The 18,901-nt window shown below is 44.4% G+C and overlaps 1 protein-coding gene across 1 annotated transcript; it reads left to right on the plus strand.

Moving 5' to 3' along the window:
• Window positions 1-7,904: 7,904 nt before the first annotated feature.
• LOC134968624 (uncharacterized) lies at window positions 7,905-18,522 on the plus strand. Its single transcript, XM_063944157.1, has 2 exons — window positions 7,905-9,518; window positions 16,885-18,522. The coding sequence occupies exons 1-2, from the start codon at window positions 7,905-7,907 to the stop codon at window positions 18,520-18,522; spliced, it is 3,252 nt and encodes a 1,083-aa protein (XP_063800227.1).
• Window positions 18,523-18,901: the final 379 nt, after the last annotated feature.

Consider the following 18,901-nt stretch of genomic DNA (forward strand, 5'->3'; position numbering starts at 1 on the left):
CTCCTGGTCAATTTCCTCCCCAGCGCCAGCAACACCCATATCCTCCTCATCCTGGTGTACTTCAACACTGACATCTTCAATCTGACTATCAGGAACTGGACTGCGGGTGCTCCTTCCAGCACTTGCAGGGGGCATGCAAATAGTGGAAGGCGCATGCTCTTCACGTCCAGTGTTGGGAAGGTCAGGCATCGCAAACGACACAATTGGACTCTCCTTGTGGATTTGGGATTTCAAAGAACGCACAGTTCTTTGCGGTGCTTTTGCCAGCTTGAGTCTTTTCAGTTTTCTAGCGAGAGGCTGAGTGCTTCCATCCTCATGTGAAGCTGAACCACTAGCCATGAACATAGGCCAGGGCCTCAGCCGTTCCTTGCCACTCCGTGTGGTAAATGGCATATTGGCAAGTTTACGCTTCTCCTCCGACAATTTTATTTTAGGTTTTGGAGTCCTTTTTTTTCTGATATTTGGTGTTTTGGATTTGACATGCTCTGTACTATGACATTGGGCATCGGCCTTGGCAGACGACGTTGCTGGCATTTCATCGTCTCGGCCATGACTAGTGGCAGCAGCTTCAGCACGAGGTGGAAGTGGATCTTGATCTTTCCCTAATTTTGGAACCTCAACTTTTTTGTTCTCCATATTTTATAGGCAGAACTAAAAGGCACCTCAGGTAAACAATGGAGATGGATGGATTGGATACTAGTATACAATTATGGACGGACTGCCACGGTTAGGTGGTATAAAAAAACCACGGTTAGGTGGTATATATTATAATAATAATACAATTATGGATGGACGGACTGCCTGCCGACTGCCGACACAGAGGTAGCCACAGCCGTGAACTACCGCACTGTACACTGGTTGATAAAGAGATAGTAGTATACTCGTAACAATTAGGATGACACTATGACGGTATAAAGAATGAAAAAAAAACCACGGTTAGGTGGTAGGTATATAATAATAAATAATACAATTCTGGTCGGACGGACTGCCTGCCGTGTGCCGACACAGAGGTAGCCACAGCCGTGAACTACCGCACTGTACACTGGTTGATAAAGAGATAGTAGTATACTCGTAACAATTAGGATGACACTATGACGGTATAAAGAATGAAAAAAAAAACCACGGTTAGGTGGTAGGTATATAATAATAAATAATACAATTCTGGTCGGACGGACTGCCTGCCGTGTGCCGACACAGAGGTAGCCACAGCCGTGAACTACCGCACTGTACACTGGTTGATAAAGAGATAGTAGTATACTCGTAACAATTAGGATGACACTATGACGGTATAAAGAATGAAAAAAAAACCACGGTTAGGTGGTAGGTATATAATAATAAATAATACAATTCTGGTCGGACGGACTGCCTGCCGTGTGCCGACACAGAGGTAGCCACAGCCGTGAACTACCGCACTGTACACTGGTTGATAAAGAGATAGTAGTATACTCGTAACAATTAGGATGACACTATGACGGTATAAAGAATGAAAAAAAAACCACGGTTAGGTGGTAGGTATATAATAATAAATAATACAATTCTGGTCGGACGGACTGCCTGCCGTGTGCCGACACAGAGGTAGCCACAGCCGTGAACTACCGCACTGTACACTGGTTGATAAAGAGATAGTAGTATACTCGTAACAATTAGGATGACACTATGACGGTATAAAGAATGAAAAAAAAACCACGGTTAGGTGGTAGGTATATAATAATAAATAATACAATTCTGGTCGGACGGACTGCCTGCCGTGTGCCGACACAGAGGTAGCCACAGCCGTGAACTACCGCACTGTACACTGGTTGATAAAGAGATAGTAGTATACTCGTAACAATTAGGATGACACTATGACGGTATAAAGAATGAAAAAAAAAACCACGGTTAGGTGGTAGGTATATAATAATAAATAATACAATTCTGGTCGGACGGACTGCCTGCCGTGTGCCGACACAGAGGTAGCCACAGCCGTGAACTACCGCACTGTACACTGGTTGATAAAGAGATAGTAGTATACTCGTAACAATTAGGATGACACTATGACGGTATAAAGAATGAAAAAAAAAACCACGGTTAGGTGGTAGGTATATAATAATAAATAATACAATTCTGGTCGGACGGACTGCCTGCCGTGTGCCGACACAGAGGTAGCCACAGCCGTGAACTACCGCACTGTACACTGGTTGATAAAGAGATAGTAGTATACTCGTAACAATTAGGATGACATTATGACGGTATAAAGAATGAAAAAAAAACCACGGTTAGGTGGTAGGTATATAATAATAAATAATACAATTCTGGTCGGACGGACTGCCTGCCGTGTGCCGACACAGAGGTAGCCACAGCCGTGAACTACCGCACTGTACACTGGTTGATAAAGAGATAGTAGTATACTCGTAACAATTAGGATGACACTATGACGGTATAAAGAATGAAAAAAAAACCACGGTTAGGTGGTAGGTATATAATAATAAATAATACAATTCTGGTCGGACGGACTGCCTGCCGTGTGCCGACACAGAGGTAGCCACAGCCGTGAACTACCGCACTGTACTGTGTCTGCTGCTAATATAGACTGGTTGATATTTAAAGAGATATTAGTAGTATACAACAATACTATACTGGTGGTCAGGCACTGGTCACCACTCCTGCAGCAAAAGTGTGCACTGTTAATTAATATAATTGTACTCCTGGCTCCTGCTAACAACCTGCAGTGCTCCCCAGTCTCCCCCACAATTAATTATAAGCTTTTAATTTATACATTGATGACTGTGCAGCACACTGGGCTGAGCTGAGTGCACACAGACTGAGTCACACTGTGTGACTGACTGTGCTGTGTATCGTTTTTTTTTTCAGGCAGAGAACGGATATAGCAGAGAGAAGTGAACGGATATATTATATTAAATAAAAGTTAACTAGCAACTGCACTGGTCACTGACTGTGGTAAACTAACTCTGTCTGCGACTCTGCACAATCTCTCTCTCTCTATCTAATCTATCTCTATTCTAATGGAGAGGACGCCAGACACGTCCTCTCCCTATCAATCTCAATGCACGAGTGAAAATGGCGGCGACGCGCGGCTCCTTATATAGAATCCGAGTCTCGCGAGAATCCGACAGCGTCATGATGACGTTCGGGCGCGCTCGGGTTAACCGAGCAAGGCGGGAAGATCCGAGTCGCTCGGACCCGTGAAAAAAAACATGAAGTTCGGGCGGGTTCGGATTCCGAGGAACCGAACCCGCTCATCTCTAGTAAATACTGGCTGCTTTATTTTTACACTGAAATTTAGATTTCAGTTTGAACACACCCCACCCAAATCTAACTCTCTCTGCACGTTACATCTGCCCCACCTGCAGTGCACATGGCTTTGTCCAACTGCTAACAAGTTTGAATTAGGCCCAATGTGTTTGCAAGGCACGGCTGGAGCAGGCGCTGGGTGATTGCTTTGTAGGCTCCCAAGTGTCAGACAATCTCCTATATATTTGCCTACATCTGTGACTCTGCCTGGCCGTAACGCTGGGTGGAGTCACAGGCCTGTCTGGGGCGGAGCCACCTGCTACTGACCAGTGGCTACAGCACAGGGAACCAGCATTGGACGGACACCCCACTGAGCAAGGTAGCACACACCCTTCCCTTGCTTTCACCCCCACAAACAGGCACTAACCCACTACACCCACACTCCGCTAACCCCCCTCCCTAGCTCCCACCTGCAGCTTCTCAACGGCCGCAACATGGGACACCTCGCACACCCCTCCCCGACCCAACACACGCAGCCTCCACTTACTTAAGGGGTTTGGGAGGCCTGTCAGATAGGGGAACGTATGGCTAGCAATAAAACCCCATTTAAAAAACACACAGGGAGCCCACAGTGATTGTCCAGCGGATCCGTCACTGGATCCGCTGTCAATCACTGTTGTGGCTGCGGCGGAGGTGCGACTGTCGGCGTGGGTGCTGGCGGCGTGGGTGCGGCCGGCCTGGGTGCGGACAGCGGGGGTATGGCCGCCGGGGGTACGACCGACGGAGCTGCGGCCGCCGTGGTTTCGGTTGTGCGGCCGCCGTCAGTGCGGCCGCAGGAGCAGAGTTGGAGCAGCGGAGCGGAAACCCATTTCAAAAATGGCGCCTCCGCGTCATTTTTGAAATTTAAGATGGCCGCCGCGAGCCAATCACGGCTCGCTGCGTCATCGCTCCGCCCCCTCTGGCTGACTTATATAAGTCAGCGCGAGGGAGCGGCCGTCAGTCTGACGGCGGAGGAGGAGCGGAGAAGAGCTCCTGAAGGAAGAAGACGGCGGAAGTCCTGGATGGGCGGCGGCTATGCAAAAGAGCTTAGCAGCCGCCGCCCACCAGGTGAAGACGCTGGAAGCCCTGGGGAAGGCGGCGGCCATGCAAAAGAGCTTTAAGGCCGCCGCCTCCCAGGTGAAGACTTCGGAGAAAGACGCAGGAAGCCCTGGGGAGGTGGCGCCCCCCCAGATGAAGACGCCTGAAGCCCTGGGGAAGCGGCGGCCATGCAAAAGAGCTTAAAGGCCGCCGCCCCCAGGTGAAGACCCTGTGAAATAAAACTTATTTGTCAAGACTCTGGTGTTTTTATCTTAATATTTTCTTTACAGGTGGCCACCAGGTGCCAGCGGCCCATTTAGGTCCGGGCATGCTGGCACTTGTGGTACTCCAAGTGCCAGCATGCTGGGACAGGCTTGCTGGCACCTGTCGGCCACCTGTAAAGAACAATATTACGCTTCTTTACAGGCGGACTACAGGTGCCAGCGGGCCCATTAGGCCCGGGCATGCTGGCACTTGTGGTTCTCTAAGTGCTAGCATGCTGGGACAGGCTTGCTGCCACCTGTCGGACACCTGTAAAGAACAATATTACGCTTCTTTACAGGCGGACTACAGGTGCCAGCGGGCCCATTAGGCCTGGGCATGCTGGCACTTGTGGTTCTCCAAGTGCCAGCATGCTGGGACAGGCTTGCTGGCACCTGTCGGCCACCTGTAAAGAACAATATTACGCTTCTTTACAGGCGGACTACAGGTGCCAGCGGGCCCATTAGGCCTGGGCATGCTGGCACTTGTGGTTCTCCAAGTGCCAGCATGCTGGGACAGGCTTGCTGCCACCTGTAAAGAACAATATTACGTTTCTTTACAGGCGGAATACAGGTGCCAGCGGGCCCATTAGGCCCGGGCATGCTGGCACTTGTGGTTCTCCAAGTGCCAGCATGCTGGGACAGGCTTGCTGCCACCTGTAAAGAACAATATTACGCTTCTTTACAGGCGGACTACAGGTGCCAGCGGGCCCATTAGGTCCGGCCATGCTGGCACTTGTGGTTCTCCAAGTGCCAGCATGCTGGGACAGGCTTGCTGCCACCTGTCGGCCACCTGTAAAGAACAATATTACGCTTCTTTACAGGCGGACTACAGGTGCCAGCGGGCCCATTAGGCCGGGGCATGCTGGCACTTGTGGTTCTCCAAGTGCCAGCATGCTGGGACAGGCTTGCTGCCACCTGTAAAGAACAATTTACCAATGAACCACGCACCCACCGCCACCAGGGGTGCGGGCCATAGCACTGGGCTATCAGCCCAGTGCTGGTTATTGCTCGGGAGGGGGACCCCATGTTAATTTTATGGAGTCCCCACTTCCGAGGAATTCCAACCCTGGGCTGACTAGCTTGGGGGGGGGGGGGGATTAATGCTATGGCAGGGGGACCCCATACCGAGTGTCCCCTGCTATGGTATTACCCCTCCCTGGCTGGTTTCTGCCTGGTGCTGGTTTCATGAGTCAATGGGGGCCCACACTTTTAAAAAATTCCCTTCTCCTCTATGGGGGGGGGAGGTTACCTGCTTGTGCCTCCCCAGCCACTCGCCTCACCTCACCCCACTGCTCAGCAGCAACCTCCTCCACTATCTCTGCTGCCGCCACACGCAAAACCCAAGCACCCAAACCCGCAGCACGGGACACACCCGCACCACCCACCCAGACCCAACACACGCAGCCTCCACTTACTCCCCTCCCCACCTCTCACCTCTAACATGAAGCAGGAAACGCCACCCGCAAATACCTGCGCTACCGGACTCCAACACCCTCCCTCTACAGCAACCTCCTCCACTCTCTCTGCAGCCGCCACACGCAAACCCCAGGCACCCCCAACACACCACACCCACACTACCCTAATCACCCTACACACCTCCCACCTGCAGCTTATCACCCGCAGCACAGGACCAGCCCGCAACCCCCACCCCACTACCAACACATCTACCCTCCCCTAAACCCCCTCCCCAGCTCAAACCTCCAGCCCCTGTACGGGAGCAGCCCACACACCCAACATCCAGCCTCCTCTAACCCCCCTCCACACCTCTCACACACACCACCCACCACATCCATCCTCCACTAACCCCCCTCCACAGCTTCCACCTCCAGCCTGTCATAACCCACAGCACGGGGGCAACATGCACGCCCCAAATCCACCCACTCACCACATCCAGCCTCTGCTACCCACCCTCCCCAGCTCCCACCTCTATCCTCTCATAACCCAGCCCAAGAGGCCCCACCGCACCCCACAACCCCAAACCACCTCATCAACCCTCTCATCTGCTGCAGCATGCAAACAGCCTGCACCCCCCACACCTATCCAGACTATGGAGCCTACAATAACCCCCCTCCCCAGCTGCCCACTCTCACACACACACCCTACACCAATTTACCACATCCAGCCTACAATAAGCACCCTCCCCAGCTACCTCCTACTGCCTCTCAACAGCCCCAGTACGGGAGCCACCCGCACCTCAAACCACCACACCCACGCTGTCTATGACCAACACACTTTAACCACTTTTTAACACACATCCTACCAAATCCTTGCCTTTGCAAACCACAGGTAACACAATTTTCAAACACTATCCTCTACAATATACCCTCTTCCCTAACAACAGTCTACTGTCCACCCTTGCTACACTGCATGTAACTAACATATTATGTACACTACACTAGATTGCTATGAGTTTGGATGAGGATCCCCTCTTACGAAAAAAACGCAAAAACAAAGAGCGCCAAGCAAGATGGCGAGCCAAACAAAGCCAAGCCTCGCAAGCCACATTTTCTGCAACGACGCCAGTACCTCCCCAAACACATAATATCCAAAACATCCAACAAGCAACAACGCACACAAAAGCCAAAGCTGCATCTCAAGCCAGACTCCTAAAACAGACTTTGGAGACAACCAAACTAAAAAAAAAAAAACATGCAGACTCTCAACGCATTCGCCGTCACAACCAAACATATACACAGGGTCAGTCACGGAGAACTAAAGATGCACTCAATCAAAAATGTAGACTCCAAGAAGAAACACTGGAACAATCCACAGTACGCCGCAATGCACATGCTAATTCGCAGCGGCGGAGCCTTGCTACCCAATCTGTTAGCAAAATTAAAGCAAGACGTTTAGCAGATGCACAACACCAGCTCACAATTCGAAAGCAAAACACACATTCTACATAATGTGGACATACCTTTACAAGACCAGCAAGTCACCACACACACTTGCGGACCATTCAACATCATGTGCCAGTTCTGTGGATCTCGAAATTTTCTAGCAGAGCGTCCATCCGATTTTAAATTCACAAGCTGCTGCCGCAAAGGCAAACTTCAGTTGCCAAAACCACAAGACATAAATGGAGTGCATTTACACTATCCACAGTTTCTATGCAACTTACTATCGGACACAACTGACCCCAACCACAATCATTTCCGTGACAATATCCGATCTTATAACAGTGCTGTTTCCTTTGCATCAATGGGAGTAAAAATTGTTAGTTTACAAGGAAAAGGCCCTTACGTGTTCAAAGTACACGGCCAGACATATCATCGCACTTCCCACCTACAGCCTGTTAATAATCATACACCCCAATTCGCACAACTATACGTTATGGACAGCACACTAGCAGCCAACTTTCGGGAGGAACATGTCGCCAATGATGACTGTCGGCCCAACATCATGGACACCATTGACCGTTTTTTTCGCACACACAATCGCCTTGCTCATAGCTATCAGCTTATTCGGAACATTCATAAACAACAAGTCCAACTTGCTGCTGAAACAGGACAACAGGTTCCAGTCGTTAGCATGGCCCTCAGACTGGATCGCCACTCGGATTACAGACGATACAACAAACCCACATCCAACGAAGTTGCAATGATCTTTGTCAACGAAGATGGAGAACCACCATTCCATCGCGACATCAGAATATATCCAATAAATCCTGACGATCCAAACCAACCATTTATTAACCTTAACATTCTAAGCCCAAACATGGATCCTATGACATATGCTCTTCTTTTCCCTTATGGCGAACCTGGCTGGCAACCTAATTGGCACTGTGCTTCTTATAATGGAGCACAACTGAATCCAAAACGCACCTATGTTACCATGTTGCAGTACAAAGCCGCCTTAACAGCCATTAGAGATGAATTCAGCCCCATAATGTATGCGGGAAAATTAACACTACAGTGGTTAGTCGATTCCTATCTGCAGGTAGAGGCTAATCGATTAAACTACATTCGACACAATCAAAAACGCTTAAGAACAGAACAGTATCAGGGACTAGCTGACCACGTTGCAAACATGGCAGACCATAATCACATTGCCGCTGGGGTTCCCATCATTCTACCATCTACCTTTGAAGGTTCACCAAGACATATGCGCGAACGTTGCTGTGACGCCATGTCCATTTTTGCAAAATGGGGAGCTCCAGATGTTTTTGTTACTTTCACCGCTAATCCAACTTGGCCCGAAATAATGGACAACTTAAGGCCAGGCGAACACACTTCAGATAGACCTGACTTAGTTGCACGCGTGTTCAAAATTAAACTCGATGCACTCATTGATGACCTAACCAAACATAGCCTTTTTGGACAGGCACAAGCATTTGTCTATACCATTGAGTTTCAGAAAAGAGGCCTTCCACACGCTCACATACTGCTTGCACTGAGAGCAGAGGACAAATTTACCACTGCAGAAAAAATTGATAAAATTGTTTCTGCAGAAATACCCCATGTGGAACATCTACTTTTGCGGCAAATCATAACCCGCTGCATGCTACATGGTCCATGCGGCACACACTATCCACGCGCACCCTGTATGCAAAATGGCAAATGTACCAAGCAATTCCCAAAAGAATTTAATGACAACACCCTCATACACCGTAATACATATCCTGTATACCGACGTCGCCCTACAGAAACAGTAGAGGTTCGAGGCGTACTTATGTCCAATCAAAATGTGGTACCATACAATCCATACTTAGCCCTAAAGTACAACGCACACATAAACGTGGAAGTGTGCACTTCACTGTACGCTATCAAGTACATCTACAAGTACATTTTTAAGGGCTTTGATTGTGCAAATGTGGTCATAACACCAAATGGTCAACCAGAGCAACAATACAATGAAATACAAAATTTCATTGACTGCCGCTATGTAAGCCCTCCAGAAGCTATTTGGAGATTAAGAGAATCTGTCATGCACGATCGCTCACACGCTGTAATAAGACTTCCAGTACATCTACCTCACCAGCAAACAATCATCTTTGAACACGGTCATGAGGAAGAAGCCCTCCTTGCAGCCCGAACAGGCAGAACAAAACTAGAATCTTGGTTTGCACTAAATGAACATGATCCACATGCACACCAATGGCTGTACACAGAAATTCCACATTACTACGTTTATACACGTGGTAATTGGGAAAAAAGACAACGAGGAGGTGATAACATTGTTGCCAGAATGTACACCGTCAATGTGAAAAATGAAGAACGCTTCTACCTACGCATTTTACTTCTACATGTTCCCGGTGCAATCAGTTTCCAGGCATTGCGCACAGTCAATAATGTTGTCTGTGAAACCTTTAAAGCAGCAGCTTTTGCACAAGGACTACTTGCATCCGATGACGAATGGCATCACTGTTTAACCGATGGAGCCACTTACCTTATGGCTAAACAGTTAAGGGAAATAGTGCAGAATGGGTGGTATCAATTTACACAGAGCGCCACATGAGGACCAACATACCCAAAACACTAAATGGGGGGTGGTACAATGCAATTATATAGAATACTTAAGTACACATCCTTTTTTCCACGGAGATTAAATCTTCACAATATTCTCCTCTTCTCCCGTGTATTCAATATATGGGGAGGAAACAAATAGTGCAAAATGTGTAGTACAGTACTTTTAATTCCACAAAAACATACACACATAAAAATTTATTTGTTTGTGCAAATAGCAAAAGACTTCAGAGCAGTAATATCCAGAGTATTTGGAGGCAAAAGTGGATAAATTGTACAATTACCAGAAATAATTGAGAACCGGTGGAAAACAGTTCTCAATATACGTTCTTAATTAATCACCAGTACGTTCCTCCCGGGTGGGTCGTCAGGGATAAGTTTCTGGTAGTGGTTAAATCCTCCACCTCTCTCCAGCCAAACTGCAGGATGTACTGTTCCCAACTGGAGCCAACGCGTTTCAACCCTGTACCTAGGGTCTTTCTCAAGGCAATGAACAATATCTTAATGTTCCTTCCTTTTAACTAACATTATAACCAATCATAAAGTCTAATAAGTCCACATCATTGGTTTAACCAATTGAAAATGTCCATCTTCGGTTGCTGAGCAACATCCCATTCTTGACGTGGCCATCTCCGGCCCGCCGTGACGTCACTTCCGCAATCCCGCGGATGCACGTCATCGGCGCCGTTACCATGGTGATCCTGGGGCTTCCGTGGTCGTCTTCGGCTCTCCGCGACGTCACTTCCGCAATTGTGCGGAAGTATGTCATCGGAGCCGTTTCCATAGCAATCTCCATTGCTTCGTGGTTCTCTCGGCCACTACGTTGTTGCTATGGTTTCCCCTTGTTGTCAGAACAATCGTCTAGGGCAGGCATGTACAAACTGCGGCCCTCCAGCTGTTGAGAAACTACAAATCCCAGCATGCCCTGACACAGCTTTAGCATTCTCTGACAGCAAAACTGTGTCAGGGCATGCTGGGATATGTAGTTTCACAACAGCTGGAGGGCCGCAGTTTGGACATGCCTGGTCTAGGGGACCGGGGCGCCGTCATAAGTGTATACTTCTGGCGTTTCCCGTCTCCCTCCGATCTCATCTCTCCACACGGATTCTCCTTTAGCCATGGTGGCCACGTCCTTGGTTTTTATTTCTTAACCTTAAAGTGACATATAAAAATATCATATAAGTATCACAATTTTAATACAGAAGTCAAAACTCCATTTTATGCATAAAAGATACCTAATAAAATCCGAAATGTATATTAACTGAGGATCGATTGAATCTAAGTGGTATTTTAATATAAAAACATGTTATTTGAGCTGGAAGGGGTTTTTTTTTGATAAATCTTAGTTCTAATGTAAAATACATGAAAAAACCTGAAATAATCTTTCCACTAAAATGTATTATTGTACTATAAAAACCATTTTAACTCGAAGTCATTGTTGAGTCCATAAGGATGCAATGTATTAAAATCATAAATACATTGCATTTCGCATTTAGCGAGGAGGGAGGCTAGATCTCTCTGTCTAGAATTACCCCTCACTAGCCGCAGTCCTGCAAATCGTACAATGTCCTTTACTGAACTATTGTGACATTTCTTAAAATGGTTGGACAAAGCGTGTGTTTCCAACCCTTTGCGAATATTGCGGCAATGCTCTCCGATCCTGATTTTTAGTGTTCGGGATGTACGTCCAATATAAAAGAGGTGACATGTACATTCAATAAAATAGACCACATTGGTCATATTGCATGTAATAAAATCAGTAAGTTTTCCCATTTATTATTATGCTTTCTAGTTTTTTGGTACCGTCACTTTTTATCTCTCTGCACCCCACACATGAGCCACAACGGTGAAAACCCGTGGTGGCAATTCTTCCTTCTCGTTTTTTTTGTTTTAAAAAACTGTTGACTAACTTTTGTTTAATGTTGGGTGCTTTTTTATAAATAAATATTGGACGATCTGGAATTTCTTTGCCAATAACTGGATCTTTTTTTAGAAGACTCCAGTTTTTTTTGATTGATCTCTCTAATATGCGATACTGAGAGTTAAAACTTGTGATAAAGGCCCACTCATATTTATTCTGTTTGGGTCTTTTATCTATTTGTGGACCTAAGAGGTCTTTTCTCTCTATTTCATTTGTTTTCTGAAAGGCTAATTCCACCTTCTCCTTTTTATATCCGTTATTACTAAACCTATTTTTTAATTCTATTGCCTGTTGTTTATAGACTGATTCTTCCGTACAATTTCGCTTCAGTCTTTTTAATTGGCCATAAGGAATAGAATCCAACCAATTCATATGGTGGCAACTGTCGTACTCTATGTATGACCTTGAATCGGTTTGTTTAGTGAAGGTTTTAGTTTGTATTGAATTGTCCTTTATGAAAACCGTAATGTCTAAAAAGTCCACACTTGTGTCATCAATATTAAAAGTAAAATTGATATTTAAACAGTTACTATTCAAATACACACAGAAATCATCTAAAAGGGGTTTGCTTCCCTTCCATATAAAAAATACATCATCTATATATCTACGCCATGACACCAGGTTCGCTCCAAATGGGTTGTTTGTCCAGATTGTATCCTGTTCCCATTGGCCCATGAAAATATTGGCATAGCTCGGAGCGAACCTGGTGCCCATGGCTGTACCCATTTTTTGGATATAAAAATCTCCATTGAATAAAAAATAATTGTTATGAAGAATAAAATGAACACCTTCAATAATAAAACTTTGAATCCATTCTTCTAAAGTACTTTTTCTGAGATAAGATGTTAATGCTTTTATGCCTGCTTCATGTTGGATTATAGAATATAATGACCTGACATCAGCAGTGACCATTATCATCCCCTCTTCCCATTGAACAGATGTTAAAAAATTTAAAAATTCTTTCGTGTCCCTTAAATGTGATACATTTTCTAACACCAATGGTTGCAAAAAATTATCGATATATTCTGATAGATTGGCCGTTACCGACCCAATCCCAGATACTATGGGCCTGCCCGGAGGGTTAGAGGCATCTTTGTGTACTTTAGGCAACAAATATATTGTGGGTACTACTGGATGGGAATTAAACAAAAATTTTGCCTCCTTCTGTTCTAATTTCCCTGAGTCCTCATATTTTTCAATAAGTACTTTTAATTCTGAGAGAATTCTTTCAGTGGGATCTGATCGAAGTTTGAAATAAGTGTCCCTATCATTTATATGATCTTCTACTCCTTTAATGTAACGATCAGTGTTCATTAGAACGACTCCTCCACCCTTATCTGTCGGCTTTATAGTGATCTCTTGGTTCTTACTTAGATTTTTAAGAGCAGCTCTTTCTTTGAAGCTGAGATTAAATCTCAGGCCTGTAGGCTTAATTTTCCGTAGGTCATCTTGTACTAACTCACAAAAAGTGTCTATAAATTTGCCTTTAACATGTGCGGGAAAAAATATGGACTTTGGTTTAAAGGGGGTTCTTGTGATAGAATTTATGGTTTCTTGATTGTTTTCCTCCTCTTTTGAGAGGAAGAATTTTTTAAGGCATAATTTTCTCGTGAATTTATGGATATCAACAAATGTCTCGAATTTGTTGATTGTAGTTGCAGGAGCATATTTTAAACCCTTCTCCAAGACCCTCTTCTCAGGTTCTGTTAATATGTGTGAGCTTAAATTAAAAATCTTTACCCCCTTATCAGGGATGTTGGTGGGGATCTGGATCTGAGTATCCCCCTCATTTTGTCCTATTGTCACTTGTTTGTCCCCTGCAATTTTCTTTGGTCCTCGTTTTTTTCTGGGTGGTCTTTTTCTTTGTTTCCTTTTCTTCCCTCCCCCTCTTTTTCCTCTATGTGTTCTTCTTCTTATCTCCATCGTGAGTCCCTTCTCCCATTCTCTAAAAAATGTACATTGTTTCTGTTTTCCTCCAATGTTTCATATCTATTATTGGTCCGTGTGGGTGTTCTATATGTTCTTCTATCCCTTGGGCTTATTCCCTGTGCATCTCTATTGAATCTATCACCTCCATATCTATTCTCCCTCTGTCCTTCAGTTCTATATGTATTATTATGTTCCTTGTTCCCCATTCTCCTCCTATTTGTATATTGAGGTGTTCTATCCCTATATTCAGTCTTCTCTAATTTTTCAAATCTCCAATTCTGTCTCCCTTCTGTGTTATCAAAACCTCTTCTTCTTTTATTTTCCCTCTGTACTGGTCTATATCTATTATTTGGGGGTGTCTTCTCTCGTCTGATGGGTGTTTTGATTGATGGAATTGTATCTTCATCTGCCTCCTTTTTATCTCTGATAAATTTCCTCATTTTCCTATCTACTATTGCTTTTTCATTCCTTTTGATATTAGATTCAATTCTATCCTCTAGTTGTTTATAATCAGCCATATTTGTGAAGGGGACAACCAAATCCTTATATTTCTTTATCTCTTCATCTAAATCTGCTAACTCCCTCCTTCTTTCATTGACGATTAAATTCATCAACGAAAAGGAACATTCATTGATTATCCTTTCCCATTCATCTTTAAAGGAGTCAGATGCGGTATCAAATGAGGGTTTTTTATTTATTTTTAAACCTCTGGGAATGATTTCATGGGTTACATATTTTTCTAGCGTAACCATTTCCCACCATATTTTGTTTTCTTTTATAAGTGTATTCTCTAATTTTCGCATTACATTTTCTAAGCTTTCATCTAGCAAGTCAATGCAGTTGCCATCATCCTTAAATAAATTCTCTAATAGTGATTTTCTCTGATCTCTATATTTAAACATGATTATGCAGCAAAATATCAAGGTATCACTCAAAAGGAGAGGACAAGACTTGTGACCAAAAAGAAATTAGAGTGATAGTGTGACAGATTGCGCAGAAATAGGCAGCTCAATCAACAGATACCCAACAGGCAATAGAATTAAAAAAATAGGTTTAGTAATAACGGATATAAAAAGGAGAAGGAAGAATTGCCACCACGGGTTTTCACCGTTGTGGCTCATGTGTGGGGTGCAGAGAGATAAAAAGTGACGGTACCAAAAAACTAGAAAGCATAATAATAAATGGGAAAAGTTTTAAACTTACTGATTTTATTACATGCAATATGACCAATGTGGTCTATTTTATTGAATGTACATGTCACCTCTTTTATATTGGACGTACATCCCGAACACTAAAAATCAGGATCGGAGAGCATTGCCGCAATATTCGCAAAGGGTTGGAAACACACGCTTTGTCCAACCATTTTAAAAAATGTCACAATAGTTCAGTAAAGGACATTTTACGATTTGCAGGACTGCGGCTAGTGAGGGGTAATTCTAGACAGAGAGATCTAGCCTCCCTCCTCGCTAAATGCGAAATGCAATGTATTTATGATTTTAATACATTGCATCCTTATGGACTCAACAATGACTTCGAGTTAAAATGGTTTTTATAGTACAATAATAAATTTTAGTGGAAAGATTATTTCAGGTTTTTTCATGTATTTTACATTAGAACTAAGATTTATCAAAAAACCCCCCCTTCCAGCTCAAAGAACATGTTTTTATATTAAAATACCACTTAGATTCAATCGATCCTCAGTTAATATACATTTCGGATTTTATTAGGTATCTTTTATGCATAAAATGGAGTTTTGACTTCTGTATTAAAATTGTGATACTTATATGATATTTTTATATGTCACTTTAAGGTTAAGAAATAAAAACCAAGGACGTGGCCACCATGGCTAAAGGAGAATCCGTGTGGAGAGATGAGATCGGAGGGAGACGGGAAACGCCAGAAGTATACACTTATGACGGCGCCCCGGTCCCCTAGACGATTGTTCTGACAACAAGGGGAAACCATAGCAACAACGTAGTGGCCGAGAGAACCACGAAGCAATGGAGATTGCTATGGAAACGGCTCCGATGACATACTTCCGCACAATTGCGGAAGTGACGTCGCGGAGAGCCGAAGACGACCACGGAAGCCCCAGGATCACCATGGTAACGGCGCCGATGACGTGCATCCGCGGGATTGCGGAAGTGACGTCACGGCGGGCCGGAGATGGCCACGTCAAGAATGGGATGTTGCTCAGCAACCGAAGATGGACATTTTCAATTGGTTAAACCAATGATGTGGACTTATTAGACTTTATGATTGGTTATAATGTTAGTTAAAAGGAAGGAACATTAAGATATTGTTCATTGCCTTGAGAAAGACCCTAGGTACAGGGTTGAAACGCGTTGGCTCCAGTTGGGAACAGTACATCCTGCAGTTTGGCTGGAGAGAGGTGGAGGATTTAACCACTACCAGAAACTTATCCCTGACGACCCACCCGGGAGGAACGTACTGGTGATTAATTAAGAACGTATATTGAGAACTGTTTTCCACCGGTTCTCAATTATTTCTGGTAATTGTACAATTTATCCACTTTTGCCTCCAAATACTCTGGATATTACTGCTCTGAAGTCTTTTGCTATTTGCACAAACAAATAAATTTTTATGTGTGTATGTTTTTGTGGAATTAAAAGTACTGTACTACACATTTTGCACTATTTGTTTCCTCCCCATATATTGAATACACGGGAGAAGAGGAGAATATTGTGAAGATTTAATCTCCGTGGAAAAAAGGATGTGTACTTAAGTATTCTATATAATTGCATTGTACCACCCCCCATTTAGTGTTTTGGGTATGTTGGTCCTCATGTGGCGCTCTGTGTAAATTGATACCACCCATTCTGCACTATTTGTCCTACTGAGTGTACTGGAGAGACACTTATTTGGGTATCTGTTGATTGAGCTGCCTATTTCTGCGCAATCTGTCACACTATCACTCTAATTTCTTTTTGGTCACAAGTTAAGGGAAATGTTCGCATACATCTGCTGCTTTTGTCAGCCTGCTCAACCACTCAAATTGTGGGAAAATCACAAAATTGATCTGACTGTTGACTTAATGCAACACAATTCTGAAAACATTGCCCAAAACAACGCACTACATGACATCAACACAATCCTTCAACAACATGGATTATCCTGTTCTGTGCTTGGCTTGCCAACTCCTACGGGAAATGCACCAGCACAACAAAAATATAATCTCATTGAGGAAGCACACGAAGCTCAGAAACTCATAGCAATGCTCAACAACCAGCAGTTACATGCATTCAACACAATTATCATAGCAGCGGATAACAGCCATGTTACCAACCATTGTTTTTATCTGGATGGGCCCGGGGGCTCAGGTAAAACATTCCTGTACACCACACTCATAGCATACATACGAGGAAAGGGACAAATTGTATTGCCATTTGCAACCACTGGCATTGCAGCTACCTTACTCAAAGGAGGACGCACTGTTCACAGTGGCTTTAAACTTCCTGTCCCACTTCTTGATACCCCTGTTTCTTCACTACGTCTAACTTCACCAGAAGCTGATGTATTACGTAAATCAACCCTCATCATAATTGACGAAATTACTATGCTTCCAAAACATGGACTACGCTGTATTGACACATTCTTGTGTGACATCATGAACATCAACACACCATTTGGAAACAAAATCATCGTTTTGGGCGGAGATTTTCGACAAACACTTCCTGTTGTTGCCCGAGGAACCCAAACCGATATTCTAGAATGCTGCATTAAAGCAAGTCACCTGTGGAAACATTTCACTCATCTCACTCTTACTACCAACATGCGCACCGAAGGACAAGTTGAACACAATAAATGGCTTCTACAAGTTGGTATGGGAACTCTGCCACCAATATCCAATTTCACCGACAATACCACCATTCTATTACCACAACATATGGTCACAACAGACGATCTAATAGAAACCATTTTTACAAATGCAAGCCAGATGTCGGAGGAGGACCTAGCAAAACGAGTCATTATTGCACCCACAAACGCTCACACTCTCGACATTAACCGCAAGATTATTGATTTACTAGGAGAACATGGCACCATTTATTACAGTGCAGATTCTGTTGTCACTGAAGATCCAAACGATACTTTAAACTTACCCATTGAATTTCTCCACAGCCAAACACCTTCAGGAATGCCTCCACATGTTCTGCTCTTAAAAAAAGGCATTATTATAATGCTTTTACGCAACCTTAACCCACTGAAGGGATTATGTAACGTAACACGCCTAATTGTCGAAAAACTAGAACATCACTTCATAACGTGCAGAATTCTATCAGAGTGCAACAGAGGCGACGTTGTATTTATTCCACGAATTGATTTAGCTGCCAATGATACGACATTACCATTTATCCTACACCGTAGGCAGTTTCCCGTCATTCCCGCATACGCAATCACCATAAACAAATCTCAAGGACAAACTTTTGATCACGTTGGCATTCTTCTTCAAACACCAGTTTTCTCACATGGACAACTGTACGTTGCATTATCACGCTCTCGCAACCAACATCACGTCAAACTACACATTACACCAACAGACCAACAAGGACAGCTCCTGGGTGACGACCGTCACTTTACCAAAAATGTTGTTTTCAATCAAGTGTTTCAAATGTAAAACATGCCTTCACATACTTTACCGACTCAAAGCGTTTTCATTTACATTTCATTCCTATCCTAATTCTCTACATCGTACCCTACACACACTCACAACCCCCTACTGTCATGACTAAGGTTTTGTGAACCCGGTGCTAGCGAAGTCTGCGCGGGCGACTGGAGGACTACACGAATACCACCACTGACCTGGTTTGGAAGTGTTGTGGACTTGGGGTCTCTTCCGGTGACTGGGAAGAGGAGCCGCGGCAGAGATGGCCGAATCCAGGTTCTCCTCATGCAGGATGAGGTCGGCAGACAGGAAGCACGTGTGGGCGCTGAAGGTCTCCTGAAAGACAGAACTGGAAAGGCGCTGATGAATCAGTGAAGAATAACAGGTACAA

Source organism: Pseudophryne corroboree, chromosome 11 (genome assembly GCF_028390025.1).
Source record: "Pseudophryne corroboree isolate aPseCor3 chromosome 11, aPseCor3.hap2, whole genome shotgun sequence".
In the NCBI taxonomy this organism is placed as follows: Eukaryota; Metazoa; Chordata; class Amphibia; order Anura; family Myobatrachidae; genus Pseudophryne; species Pseudophryne corroboree.